At 38.6% G+C, this 22,772-nt stretch overlaps 1 protein-coding gene across 1 annotated transcript in view; it reads left to right on the top strand.

The window, feature by feature from the left end:
* The window catches only part of RANBP17 (RAN binding protein 17), a 149,853-nt gene that overhangs the window by 97,575 nt on the left and 29,506 nt on the right, over nt 1-22,772 (top strand). The window contains exons 19-22 of the mRNA XM_065734471.1: nt 983-1,086; nt 6,978-7,066; nt 13,089-13,196; nt 15,545-15,627. Coding sequence (XP_065590543.1) covers nt 983-1,086; nt 6,978-7,066; nt 13,089-13,196; nt 15,545-15,627 — 384 coding nt within the window. The remainder of the gene's footprint in view (nt 1-982; nt 1,087-6,977; nt 7,067-13,088; nt 13,197-15,544; nt 15,628-22,772) is intronic.

Genomic DNA, 22,772 nt, shown 5'->3' with positions numbered 1-22,772 from the left:
TGGGAGGAAGACTACCTATGTTGAGGAGCTAAACAGAAGTAGTATGAGTACTAATTCCTATGCAAATTGCCATTTATAAAAAATATGGTGTTGCTTATAATGACACGTTCAGCACTGTGACAAGGCAACGAAACAGACCAGTCTTCCATCTGTCTAACCAAGACAATCTTTTTTTTCCCTTCCTGCAATTTTTTCCTTCATTTACTCCCAAGTTCACACCTCTGAAACAAATGAGGTGATAACGTTATACAAGTAACTGCAGCATAGACCTGGTTTATTTCCATGCCAGCTTCATCCTGTATACTGAGTAGGCAGAAGGTAGAAAAAGTTCATAAGTTCATAAGTTCATAAGGTTGGAAAGGACCTATAAGATCATCTAGTCCAACCATCCTCCTATCACTATCTCTACCCAACTACTAAATTAAGTCCTTTAGCACCTCATCTAAACGCTTATTGAACAGCGCTAGGGATGGTGCCTCAACCACCTCCTTAGGCAGGCCATTCCAGTGCCTGACCACTCTTTCAGAAAAGAAATGCTTCCTCAGGTAAAAAAATAGCATTCCATCATAAAAGGTCATGGTTTACATGAAATGTACACACGAAAGAGTCTGATTTACTGTTGTAGCCTTAATTCTTAACATTTTCTAACTGTTGAGTCTTGATATCTTATGTGAATGTTCTTCTACAGTGCTGAGCAAATGGTGTTGGATGAACAGAGAAAACAAATACAGAAGGGGAGTTGTGAAATGCAGACATGCCAGTCTCAGTTACAAGTTGTTTGCAATCAGCTATTTGTCTTCTATTTATATCTCATTTAAAAACGTGTGTGTCAAATCTCAGATTTCTCTTCTTGTAGTTCTTATGAGAGTTCCAATGGTGTCAGTGAGATTTTTTATTATGAAAGCTTGAGGGACTGACCCTCCTGAAACAGTGGTGTGAATATGATGGGATGCTTTTCTGGTTTTTGTTTCTTTTCATGTAGGTGAAGATGAGGATGAGTTTGAGAATTTCATGCTGCCCCTCACAGTTTCATTTGAGAGTGTGACTCGGATGTTCAACAGTAGTTTAAAACAAGAGGAGGCAAAGGTAGGTTGATTTCAATTACAGGGGAATAAGTTACTGATGGAAAAAACGTACAGCAGGGCATCAGATTGTCATCTCAGTTCTGTCTTTCTCTGTTGAAATGTATATACCTGTATATTGATACGTATATTAATGCTTGTATGCATATGTGGATAATGAAGAATGTAGGCAATGGAGATACAAAGGCCATGAATGACTGTCATGAAAGCAATAGTGTTCAAATATTTGATAAAGACTGTGGGATTTTCAGTGCTTTATTGATCAAGTGACCTCGTTTGAGTTCCATTTGTAATCAAAGGGAAAATATTAATTCATTGATAGTTTATCTGTTTCATATTTCCCTTTTATACACTAGCATCCTATTGTGTTTATTAACATATCTATTTGGGAGTATAAGGAGACATATTGTAACACACTTGATAAAACACTGCTGCTTTAAAGTATTTTTTTTTTCAAACAAGAATTTATTATATAAATCAAGACTTTATTAAATGGCTGGGCATATATGTATAAATAGGAACTGGTCTTGAAGTATTGCACCCTTAAACTGAACAAAGTGATTAGGATAACTGATAGCTAAATAAGGTTTTTATGTGCCTGTGGGAGCCATATTAGGATTGATTTGACAAGTCAGTTCAGCTGTGGCAACAGTCATAATATCTAACACAACATTATGTTTTATTAGTAAAATCCTTAAGTGCAGCAAGCTGTTTGTGTCAAAACAACAGTATATTTTAGGGAAGAAAAAGACTTGCTAGATGCAAACTGCATCATCAGGAATGATAATATATTAGAGCGCTGTTGCATTAAAGAGAGCCCCTTCTACTGCCACGGAATAAGGAGTTCGCGGTGCAGGCTGGAGGCTTGCTTCAGCCACGCAGGGTAATTTGGAAGACACCCTCACACTAATCCACTACTTTAAAATAGTTTACAAAATAATGGAAAATTAAATAGACACAGTCACTTTGATCCACTTCCTTTCTTAAGAAGATGAACAGATACGCTAGAAATATTTATCCAGTAATTTATCTGCAGCACGTACCTGATGTTCCCAGAAGATGCACAGTTCACAGTAATCACTGAGCTCTTGTTTTTTTTAGATAACACTTCATATTATTTCAACACGTACTTACTCTAGTTTCCTAATTTCCAAATTTAGTTTTACTAGGTTTTTGTTTGGGAGGTACAGGCAGTTAAACTACTTGGGGTTCATCTTTTATATTTTGAAATTACTCAATCAAAAAATGGGAACAAAGAGATCACTGGAAAGCGTTGTCCTTTCTGCAGGAAGCAGCGTTTGCCTCATGTGAGAATTCTGTTTATTAAAATAATTCTGCTGTTGTCCTGCCTGGATTGTTAGAAACCATCTCAGCAGAGAAATTTTAATGGAGTGCCAGTGATATATTCCTAAACTAGCAAGTTCTTAACGACCCTGGAAAGTGACTGCTTGATTACACTTTAACGGTATTTGCAAATAAAATCACAAGTAATTAAGGGGAAATCTCCAGGCTTTTGAGCAAGTTTGATGCATGATAACTGCCTGATTCAGCTTCATCTAGAGTAATGCTGTGTAGACAAGAGCTACTGAGATCAATAGCAACATAATGATAGTGGCAGAATTAAGTGAGTAACCTGAGAACTGTGTCTTCAAAATGCATGCAGCTGCCACAAGCTAGGGCCACACAGTGCACTCCGTGCTTCCGTCCTAAATGTTCATCAAAAGACGCCCTGCAGGAAAATGGAGTTAGATGCTCTTTATTGCTGATCGTGTCTCTTGCCACATTTATCAGGGAAATTGGATTAGCAGTTGGCAGCTGCAGGTAGACAAGGTTCTGCAGTGATTAAATATGCAGCTTGGCTGCATTTGTTGTGACAGACCTTTAGTAAATTCTACTGTAAGCACCATCTGTCTAATTTGTATAAAGAAAACTTGGTGCTTTAAGCTACTGATAAAGGACTAAATCTGTTGCTTTATCATAAACAAAACTTTTGCTCTAAATTCTCTTAAACGTAATTTATTAGGTTAAGGCTATTTTTCTATCATGATGAATAAATAATACATGCAAAAATGCTTTCAGGTACTTCATTTCCCAAGTACTGGAAACAAAAACAGTTCAGTTCTTCAATAAAATGCTTAGTATTCCACTCCACAGGGAGATGACACTGTTAAAATATCACTATGAAAATGGTCCAGGACTGCCAAATTCATTTAATTTGTGGTTTTTACTAGGACTTTCTAACTGGCTAGGGTTTTTGTTTAATATTTCTGAACTGCACCATTGAAAAACAGTCACAGCAAGGGAGCTCTTTCTTTTTAAAATACATTTGTAATCGTTCAATCTGCATGCAAAACATATGTTTAGGTTTCTTTTCCGGTGAGCTCAAACATAATTGAAGGCGGCTTAAGTAATTGTGCACCACTTCTTTTCTTTGCTAGTTCCTTCTTCACATTTTTGAATTAATACGAAAGATGTCCAATATTAAAACAGAGGGTAATTTTCCCCTAAGAAGGTTGGGGTTTCTCTTGCCAATCTGGTGAGATAATGCATTGCCTGGGCCGCCAGGATCTCAGGCGTACTTTGTTTTGAGTTGTGACATCATCAGGTTTGATAGAAAGGGGTGAAAAGAAGTATCTGAGGAAAAAGCAGTTTAATAGCAACATGCTATCTTTAGCTGGTTTGTAGAAACTCCATGCTGCTAAATTATTTAAAATCCTTGATTTTCAGCTTGCACACATTAAAAGTTTTCACACTAAGTGCCAAATGTTGCAAACAGCACTTTAACAGAATGATTTTGCTTTGATCCCTGTAGCAGTTCCTGAATAATTTATCACAGGTTATTGCCTTAATTCTGGAGAGGGATAGAGCAATAAAGGCAGATGAAAACACTCCAGTTGAAACACCTTGGGGCCTGCTCATTCCTCTGACACGGCTCTTTTGTTGGAACTATTTAGAGGTTATTAAGACGTGTCTCCAGAATTAAGAGTATGCTGTAAGGATGAAGACAGCCATCTTAATTCTAAAGACAAAGCGCAATGACCCTTCACCTTTTTTTTCCTTTGTTGTTATTATATAGTAGAATTATGAGGGTAATATTATAGCTGCACCCAGTAGTGCCACTATGGTTAAGGGTCTGTCAGACTTCCCATTACAAACCCTGTTTTGGGGATGGGTGGTGTGAGCACTCTCGTCCCTGCTCCATTGCCAGTCAGGCAGTGGGCACACGCTGGCAAGTCAGAGCGGTTCTTCTGAAAACGTTTACGTGTTAGCTTCTTTGCTTTGAAAAACCTGCTGGAAAGGCTCAGCCAGGACTTGGAGCCGAAGGGCTGCAGTCTCTGAAAACTGGTCTGATTTAATGCTCGAGGAGGAATATTTTCAAACTGAAATTTGATCAGAATTGTTTCGTTAGTAAGAAAATCAATGTGTAAGCCTGTGTACCACTGATGAGATGTTCTCGCCACGTGTCTTTGTATTTACTGTAGTTCTCTTCTCATCTTAATCATTTTTCAGTTAGTGGTGTTGCTACCGACTGTCACTTTGGCCCAGTAGTGGTTGGGCTTGGGTGGGATGACACGGTCTCTTCGTGTGTTCTTCACGCTCCTCTGTTAAGTTTGCAAGGCACATTCAGTCCCCCGGGATGACAACCTAAGAGTACACATATCAGTGTAATATTGTTTGTTTGCCACTAATAAGTTTTGTGCACGTGGATCCTATTTGAAAAATCATAGCAGACCAGTGCACCTGAAAAGCTTAAATGTCTGGGGAATTTGATCGGTTTGGTGAGGTCCTGGCCTCGTTTTTGTAGGCGGTGATTTGTTGGGTATTCGCTAACGTGACTTAAACGTACACGGAATCCAGAGTGATTGTTGCTTCAAGATCTTTGTTACCAGAGACTTAAATGGAGCAGGATTTATCTCGTGATTCTGTAGCACTGTGTGTGCTGCTCGGACACCAGTAACTGTTGGTGGCCCTTATTTTATAAAGTTGAGTTCCAATTCAGAGCATCTAAACCACTGAGTTCTCTGGAATTGTAAGGGACAAGAGTGTGAAATATTGTGCTGCTTTGTAGATTGTGGCAATTTATTAAGAATAACATAATTAATCAGTTTCTTAATAACAATATCTAACCTGAAAGGCATAGTAAGCATGTTGTGGGATTTGCCTTTGGCTGGTCGTGTAGACCATGTTCTAGAGACCATAGTAAGACGGTGAGTTCATCTTCAAGCAAAGGCAAGTTCATCTGTTTCCAGGGACTGCAGCTCTCCTTCTTCCTCCCATCAGCCTTTTCTTTGTGCACTATTGCTCATATCATTTTATTTTATTTTATTGTACTGTGCCTAATATGGTCAAAAGAACCAAAATCATTTTGGAAGATTACCACTTCCCTGTGCATCGTTGCATCTTTGTAGCCTTTGGAAAGAAGTATAAAGCATTGCTACCTTGTTCTTTTCATTCTTTGTGTTTTGTTTGCTATGTCTGCTAAGTAGTTATTTTCTGTATGGGCAAAACAACGCACAAAGTATGAAAATGCAGATAAATATAAGGATAAAGTTACGATTTTATGTCGTATCTTCTCAGTATTGAACACTTCCTCTCCAGTGATTTCAGAGTCCCATTAAAGTTAATGAGAGTTGAGACCTCTGAGCATCTTGAAAGTTCAGGCCATTACGATGCACAACTGAAAGGAAGTGCAAATATTAAAATACTCCTAGCAACCTCACCGCTGTTTCAGAGAGAACTCAATTTGTCCTCAGATAAATCTACGTGCATGCCATCCAAGTCGATTGTACTAATGTGCCTGTATAGGAAAAGTATAAATTAGCCCTTGTGTAAGATTACAGTTAGCAATTTAACAAGGCATCAGCTATGATTTGCTCTTTGTGTGATCAATTACAATTAATACATGAATCTTACCTTTTGCATTTCTCAATGTGATTGATATTACAGTATTATCATGGTGTGCAGCTCTGAAAACTCTCTTTATAAAAAGAGAACTCCCGACTGTTTTGTTGCCACGTTTCCATGTTTTTTTTAACCAGGCTTTGCAGCACTGTGAGCTTTCATAATGGGAAAAAAAAATCCTTACAAACCCCACCTGCCACACATGGATAGAATTTATTAGTACTCGTTCATAGTCAAAAAAGAATATTTGTTCAACTACATTTGGAAATCAGTTTATATTCTGAAAATACTTCTCATTCACTAGCGCTTTTTATTATTTCAATTCATTATCGTGAAAAAGCCTTTTAGTAGGGGCTGATTATCTATGTGTAGATTCATCTGCCTTTGAGCTGGAAAGGTTCTGAAGCCACTATTCATTAAAGGGAAAAAAATATCTCAGAAATAATATTAATGTGGATAGAGATTCACTTGATCTTCTGTAAACAAAATACTGCCACTTTTGGAAGAAGCCTATCTTGGAAAATGACCTAACAAAAAAAGTTAAAATAACAGCACAATGCGAATGTCAGTATAACCTTAAATGTAGCTCATTATGACTACCAATCAGTCTTAGAACTCATTTTTAAATATTACAGCCTTAAATTAACATTTTATTGATATTGCTACTTTAAATATATTTAATACAGGAAGTACTTTTAAACTTAATGCACTGTATTCATGCATTGTTTTAATTTGCATTATTCATTAGCATAGAATATTGAATAATCAAAAGCTTTTTCTAAGCATTTTGCTAGTGTTGTCTCTATCCAAGTTGTGGAAATCTTGTTTGTTGAAAGAGTCTTAGTGTTTTTTATTAAAAAAAAGAAAGACTTTGAGCAAGACATTTAAACTAATGAATCAAAATCAGATATGTGGTCATTATTGGCTGATTATTACTCCATCTGCTCTGTGCTAACGTGAAAATCAATTACTGTGTCTCTTTCCCACTGACAGCGTATGTTGATCGGGCTGGCAAGAGATCTTCGAGGGATTGCCTTTGCACTAAACACAAAGACCAGCTACACCATGCTGTTTGACTGGATGTATCCTTATTACACTATGACAATACCAGCTCTGTGCACAGAGGGATACCAGGCCCCTTGCATTAGTTTAATAGTATGGCACAGTGGGGAAGAGGAAACAAAGCTAAATGAACTAATGTGTAATCAGCTAAAATTACAGCACAATGGCAACCATGCAGTTAACCGGGAAAGACCACAGAGAGGTCACTTTTTTTGTTATGTCACACTACTAATCTGGAAAGCGTATCCAAATGGTTTCTCTCCCTTCTTAAATCCGTAATGTTTTCGTAAAGAGAAAGCCGTGTCTTAAAGCACAATGTGTTTTAACATCAAAAGTGCTTAAAAAATCCTGTACAAGTGCAGTCTGGGGAGATTTGTCTCTGGTATGAATCATGTCTTTAATTTAGTCAGTTACTTTCTATTTATGTCAACTCTATTAATATCGCAACACCTGCAGTCTTCCTGATCAGAAGAAAATGGATGTCTGAAACCAAAATCCACATGTTTAGGCTGCAGAGTTCTTTTATAAATAATGATAAAGCAGCTCTGTTTGCTTTCAGTATTGTATATACATCTTTGTACCAACAGATATGATAACACTTACGGGTATTTTCCTAATACATAGAGAAATGGTTTATATTTTCACAAATACAGTAGCTGTAACTCTTTTTAGGCACAGTCATATTAGTAAAAAAAATACTGCAGTATGTAGTGAAGCCACTGTGACTATTGGCTTTATAATTTAGATCTCAAAGCTGAGGAAGTTAATTATGCTTATTTTATGAGAGGAAAAACTGGTGTTCATGTACAGCTGTATGTTTTATTAGAAATGAAGCTTCTAAAAATATTTCAGTTAAATAATGAACATCTTCTGTTTGCTATTGTTTTATTTCTTTTAGGAAAAAAAGAATGCATTATCAGGAACAGTGACTAGGAAATTATCCTGAAAGGATGACAGGCTGTAGAATTGAACCTGATATGATCTGATAGACATCCTTGTATGATGGGTAGAAGGAGTGTGATGACCATTCAGATAAGCCCTATTTAAGACCTTAACAAGCTAGCAATGATTCTGTCCATGTGCAGGCTCTGCTTGCATGACACAGCTTGCTGAAAAAAAAAATCCAAAACAGAGGGCAGTATAATCTTTCGGGTTTTTTTTTTTTCTTTAAAAATCAATGGAAAGTATCACTTAATTTGAGTTTTAGAGGACTGGATAAAAAAAAACAAACCTACTGAAGCCAGACTGTGAATTAGCATCTCATTTTCTAGTGAGCGCCATTGGGGTACGTTTAACTTCATTAGTACTGTTTGTGCTTATGTTACTCTAAAACTTAATAATACAGTCTGGAGGATGTGTAAAAGTAGATCAGTACTGTTTCAATTTCAAATTCATTTTACTTTGTTTTTCCTAGTACGGCATGAGTATCATGCTGTGCTGTACAAAACTGGAAAGCTGCAGCTATTGGAGAGGGATAGAGGCATACCTCCTCTGCAGCTGAAAAAAATGGATTCATCCGTGGAGGAGGTTTTTTATGCAAGGATCCAGGATATGGAATCCTCAGAACCCATTCCTGTATGAATTAAAAATGTATATATTATTAATTCCATTTTATGAATTAAGTTCATTTCACATAAACAAAACCGGCCTTAAACTTTTGGATTTCTATAATGAATCTATATTACGAGTATAAATAGACTAAAGAGAATCTCTGTGGCATTCGAAGCTCTAGCTTTCTCGGGTACACAGGTTCAAAATGTCTTTCCTTACAGCCTTTGGCTGTGAAGGATAGGTGTGTGCTCCTGTGCAGTGGGCTGCACCTCCTTTGGCTGAGGCCGGTTTCATCCAGGTATTGATCCAAAGCATAATTGCAGAATAAGTTGCTGTAATCTCAGTTCTTATGTGCTGTAAAGACAGAAAGGGAAATGGATAGCGAAGGGAGGGTCAGCTTCAGTATCATCTTATGTTTAAAGACCTTTTGATTAGCATATTTATTTTCTAGTTTCAAATATATTCTCAGAAAATTAAAAGGTGGCTTACATTCTAAAGGCATCTGCTTTTCCCAACAGATTTTATTCGGTCATATTTGAAGCCTTAGTCTTTTAATATTAAAAGCTGCAGGTACAGGATATTAGACAAAATAAATTGTATTTCCTTGCATTTGTTCAGTAAATAAATAATACAGATAGGCAAGAAATAAAAATGTGAGCTTTAATACCATGAGATTATCCTGTACTGAAGAGGCACAGACACAGTTGCTTATAAATCACTGACAGAAGAATTTTCCAAGGAAATATTTTGGGTCTAATCCCTCTGATACCAAATGAATTGCACACAGTGTTTACTCAGGTGAGAGTTTCCTCTCTTTTTTTTTTTTTTCTTCCCTGATCAAAGTGTTTAAGATTTAACTTTTGTCCAGTAGATGGCAAAAATGAGCAGAAATAATGCCTTTTGAGTCCTTGCAGTCTTGAGGGGAGCAGGGGGGGGAGGTGTCACCACTGTATCCTCTATTTTACCATTATGATAGAGTTGTTAGGATCGTGGTTTAGAGGTGACTCGTCAGGTATGCTCAAGCTGTGCTACGCTGCCAAATAGGGCTGTTATGTAGCAGGCTTGCTTATACTAATTGAGTTTCTGTAGCAAATCAGGCTCCTTGGAAAAAGGCCAAAGGCTTTTCATAATTGTATTGACAAGAAAATGAATATGATAAATGGCGTTCATTCAGCTGAGACAAGATTTATAGTTTTCCTCTGGCAAGGGATGAAGAGAAAATAGTTATAATAATAGTGAAATTTTTCGTAAAGTTGTATTAGGTGATCTCTGAAGAAAACTTGATTAAAATTTTTCAAAATATTTTAAGCACCTTGGATGCTATGAGTAGCAGCTTCCTAAAAAATTCCAGTAATGAAAGATCATAGAACTGTAGAGTGGTTTAGGCTGGAAGAGGTGCTAGAGATCATCAAGCCCTGCTGTGGGCAGGGTTGTCCCCCAATAGGTCAGCCTGCCCAGAACATGAAGGAAAACACCACACAAACTAACAAAAAGAAGAAAAACAACTGGATATGAAAGTCATTTATTCTTCCCCAAACACTGATATGTCAAGCTGTCAGTGATTCCAGTACCACAGCTTTGGAAAGTTTTTTGGGGTTTTTTTTGCTTTTTATAATTGCAAGATGTGGTCGCTGTAATTTGTGGGTCAGCCCAAACATACAGGTGAGGTGTTCAAGCCTCAAAAAATCTGAATTACTTGAAAATAGTCAAAGACTGTTTTTCCTAATAGTGATGACTGTCTTCATGTATTTCATTCTGTTATTTGCTTCAGGACTGCCTGGACAAGATTCTGAATGTTTAATGTGTTTCTTCATACTAATGTGAGACTGTACTCTGAGGTCCTTGGTCCTGCAGTCATATAAATCCATGGAGATTCAGTTCTGAAACAGCATCCACTTTTTGGTTACTTCCAGTTAGTATTTGTTACAGTTGATAACATAACAGGCAATTTTCCTCTGTTTCTCCCAATTGATTAATGTAATTAGTAATCAGTATTTAATGATTTCTGATGCCTGTAAAAGAATAAGGTTGTGAGAATTTAGGTTACTAGGTAGAGTCAGAGTTGCAGTCTGATAGATAGCACAGGATGTATGTGCATGAAATTGTTGAAAATTGTGCCAATAAAGATGGGGATATCTATATATAGAGGCACGTAGCCGTTGAGTTGATGGGAATGATCTGTCCTGGAGATGTGTCACCTAGGGGTCTGTTAGGAGTTGTAGTTGACCTTGGGATGCCTGAATGTATGCTTCTTTAGATCTAATCTTTTAACCAAATTATCATTGTTACATATTAATCCAGATTTGTTCAATATTTTTTGATGAAATAAAGCCATTTGTAGCATGAAGTTTGCCTCTTCAAAAGCATTCTTTTTAAGAACTGAAATTTTAAGCTTATATGTTTTAAGGGTTCAGAAATTGAAAGAGCCCCATAAACCACTGTAGAGATGAATGTTTTCTGAGCACATTTTCCCATGAAACAAGGCTATACATGATGTGTAATCTGTTTGTAATAGGTGCTATTGCCAATTGCATTGATTGAAACCTTAGTATCATTTCTTGCAGTTTGCATTCTTTTCAGCTTGAACAGTAAAGCTGGTAAGGTTACGTTCATAAATTAGCCAGATTCCTTGAAGCTTGTGGTTAAAAATACTTAAAAATAATGTTGTCTTTAAAATTTGTTGTTCTACTTTATTGTTGTTGGTTTTTGCTGTTTGGTTTTTTTTTAATAGCAAATTGCTGAAGCCTTTCTGATGACTGTAGCATTTACAAAATGGTTTTGCAGACTTCCCTCGACAATTAGTGTGAGCTTAATGCTTGAGCTTGTGAATTAGGATAGCTAATCGTATTGGATATGTTAGCAGGCTGTGATAAACACTGCTCACTTGCATTTAGGTTGTAGGATTTGGCTGTCGGGTTACGCTGTTCTCTGTTTCCTACCCCACAAAATTCAAATATGGGGATTTGCAGCCTTTTACTGCCTCCTCTTTGTGTATGTGGGGCTGCTAAGAAGGCTGAGGAGAAAGCCTGGCTTTGGAGAATGAATCACTCCGTTCAGTCTGTACCCTGCATGACACTTGCTTTGTTTTGAGTATATTGACCATCCTGTGATACAGAGTGAGATCACTGTAAGTCCACCCCAGAAAGAAACAGAACTGGCTTAAGCGAACGTATAAAGCTATTAGGAGATGTGGATCATCTGTGCCCTCTGAGAATATTTTAGGCAAATGGGATTTGGATTTAAATCTGTATTTATTACAGAGTAATTCTCCGTGGTACATTTAGTTTCAGTTTGATTTAAAATGTAAAGAACCCACTAAAGGAGGGAAGCAAGGTGTATTCCGCATCAGCCTCTTCTCCTGTATGTAGTTTATGCCTGCAGTGCCTCAAGCAGCTGGCAGCAAAAAGGCACAAGTCTTTAGGTGCCTCACAAGGACAGCAGTAGCCAGAATGCCTTCCATCTGTCTGCACAGCGCTGTCATTCATCAGCAGTGCCATGTGTGACGGCTTGGCCTGCTCCAGAAGAGCTGGGACATGGCTGTGTCTACGTATCCGGGAAGCGTGTAAACCTTCACACATATCAGGCTTTTATTTCATGATCCAGCACTGAGTGCTTGGCCTGTGTGCTACTTGGTAAGGTTCACAGTGGTTGCCTTTATGGTCTGAGTAGGCAGTAGTGTTTTCCTAAGAGCAGTCACTATTCTAGTGCTGTAAAATAAAGCAGAATTAGGTGACGTGAAGCAAAGTTAAAAATGAAAAATAAATTTAATATTAAATAAAACCATTGACTATATTAGCTAGTTTGTATCTTAATAGCAAATTGCATAGTTAAGTTCTCTTGGTTCAGTATCATAAAAACTGTTTAATTCTTTGCCAGTTGAGCTGTGGTATCTCCCTTGTATTTACTGGCCTGCATTCTTATCCAAACAAACTCTTTCAGCAAGTTGGGAAAAGTAGGGGTCAGCTGAGTATCAAATCACTGCATCAGATGTTTTGATTCAGGCAGTAACTCATTCGATTTTTAGGTTACGTTGCAGAATCTACTAAACTTACTTTTTTCTGTGTGGCATTCTTTCAAAGCCTGTGTCAAAAGAACCAATACCTCGTGGGTACTGATGAGCAAGCAGCGCTCCTGGGGGAGCTCTCTGCTGGTCTCCTCCATGCAATTTGTCTGAATTCTTTTCTTGAGTACTCTGGAAACAAACATCATACCAGGCAATTATTCCCAACCATCGTAGAGCAAATCCAATATATACGAGGTGGTGCTGAAACTGTGGACCCTGGGAATTGCTAATTTGTAAGTCGTGTTCTAGAGAGTAGGCCAGGTCTAGATAAACAGGTAGCACAGACAGATAGTCTCCCTGTCACAGTGAGGTGCCAGAGTCTGAATCTCCCTCCCCCCCCCCTCCATTTGTCAGTGTGGTTTAGATTTAGGAGGAAGCTTTGGAAGGTGTTGCTTTGTCAGTTCAATCTTTAACTAATTTTGATCAAGATACCCTGCATACATTTCTATTCTGCAAAGAGCTATTGGACTGTGGTACCAGGATCCTGCTTGCACAACACCTATCTTAAAGCTGATGGCAGAATTCATGCAAAACAGGTAAGAATCACTTGAAAATTAGGTAAGTGTTGAATATTGAAGTGGTATGCATTCTGGCTTTAACATTGCTACTCCTGTAGATTCGAGAACAACATTCACAAAGCAGAAATTTGGCTTTCAGTGTCATTGTTTTACCATCAGGAACATATGAGAGACTGCTGCAATTTTATATTAAAAGGTAGTGCAATAGTATGCTTTAACTGGAGATAAATATTGACTTCATAATTAAATATCTGAAAATAGTCTCCTGTCAAGGTTTGCTGCGGGCTGAATTGTTGCCTTAAGCTAAACAGTGCACATATGTGCTTCTGAAACTGCAGTTCCTTTCACAGTTGTGAATATTATCCAGTAAGGTGTTATTTATAATCAGCCTGTAGGTAACTTGTCCCACGTTGAAATTCTCCTCCACGGGCTCCCTAAAAAGGCCTCAGAACAATTCCAGTAGGTGATGTCAACACTTCGCATTGCAGGTGTCAGAATGAAGTTTCTCTTTACCACTAGTAACAGAACAGTTTTATTTTTGGGAAATTACACTTGGAAATGTTTAGTGTATCGCCCAAAGGAAAAACTGAATTTGAAATGAAAAATTGATAGTTAATGTCTCTGTGCTGGTTATCTTCGTGACCGAAGTGATGGGGTTTTCAGCAGAAAACTTTGTGTTCACATCACTTTCCATCTAGCCTTGCAAGTAAAGCTTACAAGGAGAAAAGTTGCAATGTATGAAGGAATTTGAAGTCTGAAGAAATACTTGGTGGAGTCCAGTGGTAGGAAGTTAGTGCCTGAATCTGGTTCAGACCTGGCACCCAGTCAGGCACTGGTGTGCAGTGTGTGCTTGGTCCCTCGTGGCTGCACTGGTGGGAGGCAGAGCTCTTGGTTCCTGTTCGTGTGGACTGCCTTGTTTCTCTTTGGTTTGTGTGGGTTAGTTATGTCTTTTATCCCAGTGGAAGTATAGTAAAGGCAGGAAAAGTTTAACCCATGTTTACTGATGACGCACTGCACAGGCAGCCTACTCAAATGATGTGGCAACTCATTTTGAGGAGGAGATTGTTAAAACATAAGCACAGAACTCTAATAGTAGCAAAGAGAAGCAAAGAGGAACTGGAACAATAAATCTTATGCAAAAAATGGCTACTTTCCATATTCATGTTGTTCTTTTGCCTATTGGTATTCAGGAAATCTGCCTTGTTCCCTTTAGAAAACATCATCTGGGATGGAGTTTTTCATGAGTTGTGTACTGCATTAGATTTTACAGGTTAGAATGCATTCTACAATATACTTTGACATGGTTAAAATATGTTACAGACTATCGGATCGTGCATTGTGCTGCTCAGACATTGAGAAGATGTGCTTTCTGTTTTTGCCTCTGCCAGCCGTTATCATTTTGCACGTGTGGAATCCACGGATGTTTTATCCATTGCACATTTTGTTTCTTTGTAAATACCCAGATTTACTCCTTAATTTGAAGCGAGGGACACTGCAGGTAGGGGCTCAGAAAACAAAAGAGTGAAGTGAAAGATACCTACCCCTATCTCTGTGATAGGGGTCTTACAATCTACATACCATCAAAAGCAAACTAGCACGTGGGTCAGCCGGGGGCTGCCCTGTGTTGCATCTCGCACTGGTAGCTCCTTTCCTGCTCAGGCCAAATCAATACTAAAGGTAAGATTGTTGCTAAAGTTACTCAAAAACTTAAGATCTGTGTTAAAAAATAATTTTTAAGTACTTGATGGTTCTCACTGAGGCTTAAACTTGAAGTTAAAATTCTGTGTCACAAAGAGAATAACCAAATACAGCAGGGACTTGGGCAGTAACTGTGCTGTGTTTCCAGTTTGGGGACCAGATGATTTGTGTTGGCTTTGCATCAGGGGAGACAGCGTGGTTCTATCTTCTTCAGGTCTGACTGTTCATAAAATGCGTGTGTTGCAATTTACGCTCATAGAACTGGCTGTTGATTGCCAGGAAATTTATGTAGCAGAATAACCAGTGGGGATTGGCTGATTTTAAAAACAAGCAAGGGTAAAAGTTAGCCTGACCAGCTGGGCTGTGGAAACTCTGCGGCGTTCTGCTGAGCTGTGTGCAGGCACAGGATGCTCCCCGGCCCCCGCCAAGGGAAGTGTATGTTGTCTTGTCACCATTTCTGGTTAAAATTGTTTTTATCTTTGTCGCAGTTATGTCTTAAGCAACTATATTTAGATAACTGGAGCACAGATGATGGAGTAAAAGCTAGAATTTATTGGGTAACTGTACTTTGTAATCAGCAAATACGTTTTCTCTGTTTTGTGGAATGAATCCTTTGCAGTTTTCTGTTTTGATGACCATTGGTATAATTTTGCTGTTATTTTTTTCAGGTCGCAACGTTTAAATTTTGATGTATCATCTCCCAATGGAATTCTTCTCTTCAGAGAGGCTAGTAAAATGATTTGTACATACAGTAGGTATTCATTAACATTTCCTCTGCAGTGCCACTGTTTGCCTGTCTCGTGATATAAAAATCCTGTCAGTTCGTATCCCTGGCCACTGCTGAGTTTTTGGAGACGAAGCAGGACTGTAATGTGTTACAGCTGGTCTCAGCCCATTGAGAGGTGCAGAGCTTACTTGGAGACCTTTGGAGCTCCTTTCTTGCACAGATCAGGATTCATTCATGTAGCACTTTTGCTTGTATCACTTTAACTCCTCTTTTAGCAACTGTAAATGGATTTCAGCAAAGATATAAATACTCCTGAGGTGTTTGATCTAGGCTGCTGATTGATAGGTGTGGGCTGATTTTATATATTCAAATTATATTCCAGCAGTTCCAAAACATAATAGGACCATAACAGCCTTACCCTAGAGCACTGTTACAACTGTTCATAATAAGTTGCTTCATTTTACTGCTCCCACTCAGGTATTCAATTGCAACAGGTCTGCGACACCAACTGTTTGTAATGGAATCCAACTAACTTTGTAGCTTACAACTTCACTTCCTAACTATTTTGAAAGGAACATTACCATATTTTTGTAGATTTGTAGTTTCTGTACAAATTACCATAAATGTCCTGCTACTTTTCAAGAAAGAAAACTGGTACATCAAATACGCTTTCAGTGCATTCTGGCTGCACTTTAGGTCTGGAACTTGTGTTTGTTGCGTGGCTGCTTGTATAAAACCCTTCAGGTGTCATTTGCTTTTGATCTCAGGGTATGGAAACAGTATAAGCAGAACGGATTTATTTATGACAGATAAAAATTATCCATGTAACTCTTACTCCTCGCCAGAACACTTCTCTGTTCTCCAAATATACCATGTTCTAAACTGGCACAAGTTCTTTACCTATATTCTTGGGTAAATTTGTGACAGTGATTAAAACTGAAAAAAAAATCAGCTTTTCTGTGTGTGAGAAGATATAAACTTTTAGATGTTTCTATGAAGTTTCTACTAGCTGTATACTTAGTTTGCACTGAATTTAATCATGATTACACTTTGAGCTCACTTGTCTTGCAGTACCTGACCCCACTGCCATTGCATTTTCTTTTGTTCTTTTAATTGCTTTACCATCATTTCTGCTCATACGAAAAAGATAACCATATAGTTGATCATCCCATTAGCTTAGCAGTGGGCCTCCAGTTTCTAATCCTTGCTTAGTCAGCCACAGGGTTTCAGTCTACTTCATTCTTAACTCAGGTCTACAAAACACTCTGCTAAGAAACCTTCTGCTTTCAAATGCGAAACGTGCGTGAGTGAAATTCATGAAGTTCTCAGCCCTAAAGGATGCGTAGTTCTTGTGCACAGGGACCGGACAGCATCTTCTGGCTCATGTAGAATTTAATTAGACATCGTAAAAGGAAATTTCAGGGCAGTGCAGATTTAAGATGTAAATGAAGGAGTGGAGCCACAGAGCATGCTGAAGGCTGTGTCCAAACAGCTGTTGCTCTCTTAGTTACATGCTGGTTGTTGGTTCTTGCAAAAAGTAGTGAGGGATGTGTGGCATCTGTTTGGAGGTGTGTGTAGGTAGACATGAGGAGGTGATAAGCGCTTTATCTCACAGTTTCCTTCCCTGTCCTCCATAACTGTTTTGGGATGGAAAGATGTTGTTTTACTCGATACAGATTGCAGTAGCAAGAGGAGGGGTGTTCTTAATTTCCTTCAAAATAAAAATTGTAAATCACGTGTCAGCTAAAATTGGAGGGAGGACATGGAGATGGGAGAAAAGCCTCTGCTCGACATTTGTGTGTATTTTATATAGAATACTGTTTTCTATTTTGCTTTTAAAGAACATCCATATTATCATCAGAGTCAAGGTCGCAACAGTCTCTTTCGAGTATTTCGAGATACTTAGAGAAATCATTCACGTTTTCTCTTTGAGTGATTGTCAACATTGATTCCAGGATTAGACTCGCTGCAAAATGAACATGAAAGAGCCCCCAGCGCAGTCAGCTGAAGCAGCCTCTAAAAGCAGTGATTTCAAATAATCCAGCTGGCTCTGTGCTGGCACAGATGGGCAGCACTGGCCTGACCGCCACCATGGCTCAGCTGTGGGCCCTGTAATAAGCGTCCTAGATTAGCGATATTTCAAACTGCTACGGTTCCTTCTGAAGTGGTCATTGGTTTACACTCTGGGAGGCTTTTACTGCCCGCTGTAAGTATTGCAAGATATACTGTAATTAATCACTTTGGAATAATTGCTGTTAACATTTTTAGCATTTATCTCCAATTACCAGTTTGTGGGATTTCTGTTCCAGCGGAAAGAACGGACGGAGCTCTTTTGGAAACGTGCTATAGGGGTTCCTTAATATAGTTAGGTTTGATCTTTTGAACATACAGATCCCTATAAAAACAATGATAATGAGTGAGCTTTTGTTAATTTGAAATGTCTTTCTTAATATCTTAAAATCTCTGCTCTGTTTTCAAGGGAAACCTGATATTTACTTGATACTCTGTGGATTTTTTTACTGTGCATTTCTCCTTTAAGCGTATGTAATCTTTGGAGACATGCTGGGAAAGATGACCAGGCAAACCCAGTGGTGATCATGAAGTTCAGTGCAGTGTTCTTGATCAATATTTCCAGTGTCACATTCTGAACAGTTGCGTGATTTTCCTGTACCACAAGTGTGAGAAACTTAACAATCCCAGTGTGATTTTACAGCTAAAGCATTAGGGAACAAGTAGAAGGTGAACAGCAAATTTCAAGAGATAACATTTGAGAGCATTTGCTATTTATCTTACCGAGTCAGCCAATGCTGTTGTATGTGCCTGTAGTTCACAGGGAGCTCCTTGAAGTTGATCAAATAGACTTTTGAAACTCAGGGTAGATTTCACTGTAATCCAAACTGTACTAATTGCCTTTTTAAATGGAGAGAAGTGCAAAGTGATGAGATGAGACAGAGGGGGGAAAATAGAAGTAAACATTTATTTCATTGTGGTGTCCTTGTGGGCAAGTCCTTCTTTCTTTCAGGCTCAGTTCATCCAGTGATGTGGTGTGTTCCCATACAGTGTGCCCAGGCTCCTGTTGTCCTTGAGGAGTTCCTCCTGTCACTTGAAGGCCTGGCTGTGTTTGCTCGTCTTGGCAATCCCACCCTGCACACCAGGTTCACTACCCCTCACATCTCCTGCTCCTGTGCCCTGGGTGCTGAGCTCCTCTCACAGAGTCAGAGCAGTTTTGGACAATGCACAGATCCTTTGCAAAGATAGCTTGCATTATGTGAAGAGAATCAACTCAGCCTTTGTTCTGTGTAAGCACTGTACTTCTGTTTCAATAGGAAAGACTTTTCTAGACAAACATCTGGTAAACTGGTTTGTCTCTTTCTGTCCATCTGAAATTCTGCCAAAGGCACCTCCTCTTCCTGTGCATATTCAGGCTGAAATAAAGGTGGGGGAAAAGGTCAGTACTGTGGTGTTAGGGTGTGCATGAATGTATATGAGTATAGATGCTGAAATCTTATATCCCTCGACTGAAACACCTACATGTTTTTCTCCTCTAGACTTGCACACGGTCATCTCACATTTTTGAGTGAAAAGCAGAGAAAAAAATCCCAAACAACTGTTTTCAAAATACTTTCAGCATTGTCAGCTGTCACTGAACAAAATGGAAATGTAAAACACGAAGTTGCTGTACTTTTGAAAATCAGCTCCTCAGCAAGTGCATGGTGATGCTGACCAGATCCAGCCTTGCAATGAGGGCAGTGCTACTGATTTATCCAATAACTACACCGTGCTGAGGACAGTTCTGACTAAGAGGTCTTTACAAATGCTATATGTTCCGAAGATATAAACCCTGGCATAGGATGCAGAAGGCACTTAGATGGTCAATTATCCTTGTTAGGGCCTTGTCCATTATGGCTCGAGCCAGACTGAGTGATACAGTGATGTAAAATATAAACAGCTGAGAGAAGGAAATTGAAAGGAGGTTGAATAGTATGGTGCACCGTTCTTCACTGCCAGTATATCTCACTTTTAATTCTGTATGTACAAGTCTCCTCACTATGTGTTTTTGAACACCCAATTGTATAGGAATTATGTTTCAGTGCATCTTGGGACCATCTGTTTTTGTTTTGTGGCTTCTTTACATTTTAGTAAACCTCTTCCCTTTCATTAGAGAAGACCAACATAAAAGTAATTTTTTCAATATGCTGTTTTTATTTATCTACATTCTGTCATGATATACTTTGATGTAAGTTTTTAATTTTGCTTCAGCTTTCAGCTGTTGTAGCAGTTACTGCTCGAGGTCAGCGATGAGGTTAGCCACAGTAGCACAAAACAATTTCCTGTTCTCACAGCCCAGGTAGCATTTGGATGTGGATTAAATTTTACCACATTTTCCAGTAGCCAGACACAATTATTTCTAATGAGCTTTAAATTGCTTCTAGAGCACGTATTTCAAAACTTAGTGTGGTAATCCATTCAGCGCTAGCAACTTGGTAAGACAGCAGTTCTTCTTATGAGTTGTGACTGAACGGATTCTTGCAGTAGTGCAGGTATTTGTAATCAGTACATTTGCTTAAAAGTGGCTTGCTCACTATTCTCAGTTGCTGTTTATCTGTTGTCCTCTCTCCTGTAATACTGCTTCTATAATACATTGTTCTTCATTGCTGACTCAGATTTCATCATCTTTTTCTTTCGGCAGATTTATCTGGGCGTTATTCCTGCTTGTTGTGCTGTTTTGAGAGGGTTTTATGCATGTTTTGTCGTTCTGGTGGCTTCAGAAATTAGTTTGTGGAGTTTGCTCTCATCTTTGTGATTCACATTTTCCTTTTGTCCACGTTTATGTCCACGTTTTCCACTTCTTTATCCTGCCCTAGCATTCTGAGCACGTGGAAAGCGTACATTCAGAACCCATCGTTATGGGGCAGTAGTGAATAATAAAAAAAATACGAAAGGGGAAAAGACAAAAAACATTATTTTTATCTCTGATAGTATGGTAAGTTTTCACAACCTTTATTTAATCTTACCAAAGTATTTTTTTAACTTAATCTAACTGATGTTTTAAAACATTATTTGGTTGTATTTTTACCAGTGCTGCTTATTGCACTGAATTCTAGAACGTGCCCTGCTTAACGGAAACTCAGCCATTAAGAAATTGTATCTGTATTATAGCTCCTACTGTAAAAGCAATTAAGCAAGAGAACTGAAAGGGAAGCTGCCTGTCCTGACATGCTCCCACATCTAGGAGGGAGTGAGGGAATGAGCTGTGCAAAGAGCTCTGGTGCATATTGCCTGTGGGATTCTGAGGCATGGTGATGTTATCTTTGGTCAGAGCATCCCAAGATGTTTTGTAGCTGCCTTTGTCTTCCTTCTGTGCACGCACACGTATTTTCCCTACAGTTTCTTCTTCTGAAAGTGGTGAGATGCTGACACTGTCGGCCAAATTCAGACACTTACATGCCACTCTCACCCAATATCTTTAAAAATCTTTTCCTTACTCCTGCAGTAATTTTGTGTCGTCTCCGAGGCTGAAGGAGTTCATAATACTTTGTACGTAACATAACGCTGTGAAATGGAGGGCAAGAGTTATATTAACAGAAATCATTAAGCATTTTGAAACTTGGGTTATTTTTAAGGTTTTGTATGATTCCGTTTCTCTCACGTTAAGAAGAATTTGGTGTAAGTTGTCTTTTTCATTTGGTGTCTTAATGCTCCGTAGTAACACTGAGAGTTCACTGATGGGTTTCCACAGTTCTCCTTTTGACGGGAGCTGTGAATTTCAAATACAGTGTGAAAATTCTTTACACCAAAGGTCATTTTTATGGTCATTTAATTTCTTTAAGTCATTTCTTTTAACAATAGGGATTTATAAAATTGCATTTCAGTCTTCCACTATGAGGATTATAAATGTAAACATATCCTCAGTAGCTGAGGAGTTGTTCTTGACCTGATTCCAAGCACTCCAGTAAATTAGTTTATGTTCAGTAGTATCTGTGGTGCGTGAAAATATTCCCCTGAAGCTCCTGCTAAATGTTACGTGTAGAACATTCTTTTTTTCCATCTGGTCAGGCATAGCACCGTACTTCATATTTTTTTCAATAACTAATGCTAAAACACCAGTCTTTGTTGCAGCACAGTATCTATTGACTTGTAGGCTGATGGCTTGGGGCACTGGTAACAGGGACCACAAGGTCTCTCACCTCTGCTGCTAATTTGAAATGAGCTGTTCCTACTCTTAGGCCCTTTTAAAATGAGTCCATGAACACAGAACAGTTCTCTGTGGACTCTGTCCACTTGCAAAAACCAGCTTTTAATCTTGCACTAGTCACAGATTCTTCTCATTGTTTTCATTAGAGGGGATGGGCACTGAATTCCTCCCTGCCTGAGCTGCCTGGGGTGAGGCTGGGTTGGTGCCCTCCTAGATGGAACGTGTTGTGCTGATAAACGGATTTAAGGTTATAATCATGCAGTGATATTTTTGTTGCTTGGTGTTTTGTTTTTTTTTTTTTGGTTTTTTTGTTTGTTTGTTTGTTTTGTGAAGAAATAGGAATGCTAGAGGATAGCCCTGGAGTGTAATTCCTGTAATTCATGCTTCCAGTCTAAAGGATTCCTAGGTTGTTGTTTTTTGTTTGTTTGTTTTTCAGCTTCCTTCCTCAACATTCCACTTTTCCATCAACTTCCAATGAGTTTCTATATACAGTACATAACTGCCTCGTGGATGTCTCTTTCTGTGTGTTGTTGCATATTACATTGAGCTCTTCAAGGAGCTGGGATTTCATGGTGCCTTGGACTGATCAGCCGTGGCTCAAGGGCTGTTACCTTGGATTGAGAACTTTGTCTGTTTCTGAAGTTAGGTACCTATTGGTGTTATTAAAGATTTTCAGTGGAAAATTTAGTAGTGGGGAAAACCAGACAAGGTAGCCTACAGCACATTTACCTTTTTGACACGTTTTTGTCATAGTAGTTGTACACTGTTTACACAGTGGCTTTCAGAAATGGTGTGTGCTTTTCCACTTTGTCTCATGGGCTGATTGGTTGGTTGGTTAGCTGCTGCAGAATTTGAAATTCATTAATCTTCTCAGTAACAAGACCGGGTCACATCAGAAAGAGGGATAATAATAAAGATGACCTGGCTGGGATATCTTAAATGGACACCTGTAGGACCTTTATTTTGATTGCAT

The sequence above is a fragment of the Cyrtonyx montezumae genome, unplaced genomic scaffold (genome assembly GCF_038088225.1).
Source record: "Cyrtonyx montezumae isolate F1298 unplaced genomic scaffold, pur_monq_1.0 scaffold_18, whole genome shotgun sequence".
Classification (NCBI taxonomy): domain Eukaryota; kingdom Metazoa; phylum Chordata; class Aves; order Galliformes; family Odontophoridae; genus Cyrtonyx; species Cyrtonyx montezumae.
This window is presented reverse-complemented; position numbering and strand designations above follow the sequence as displayed.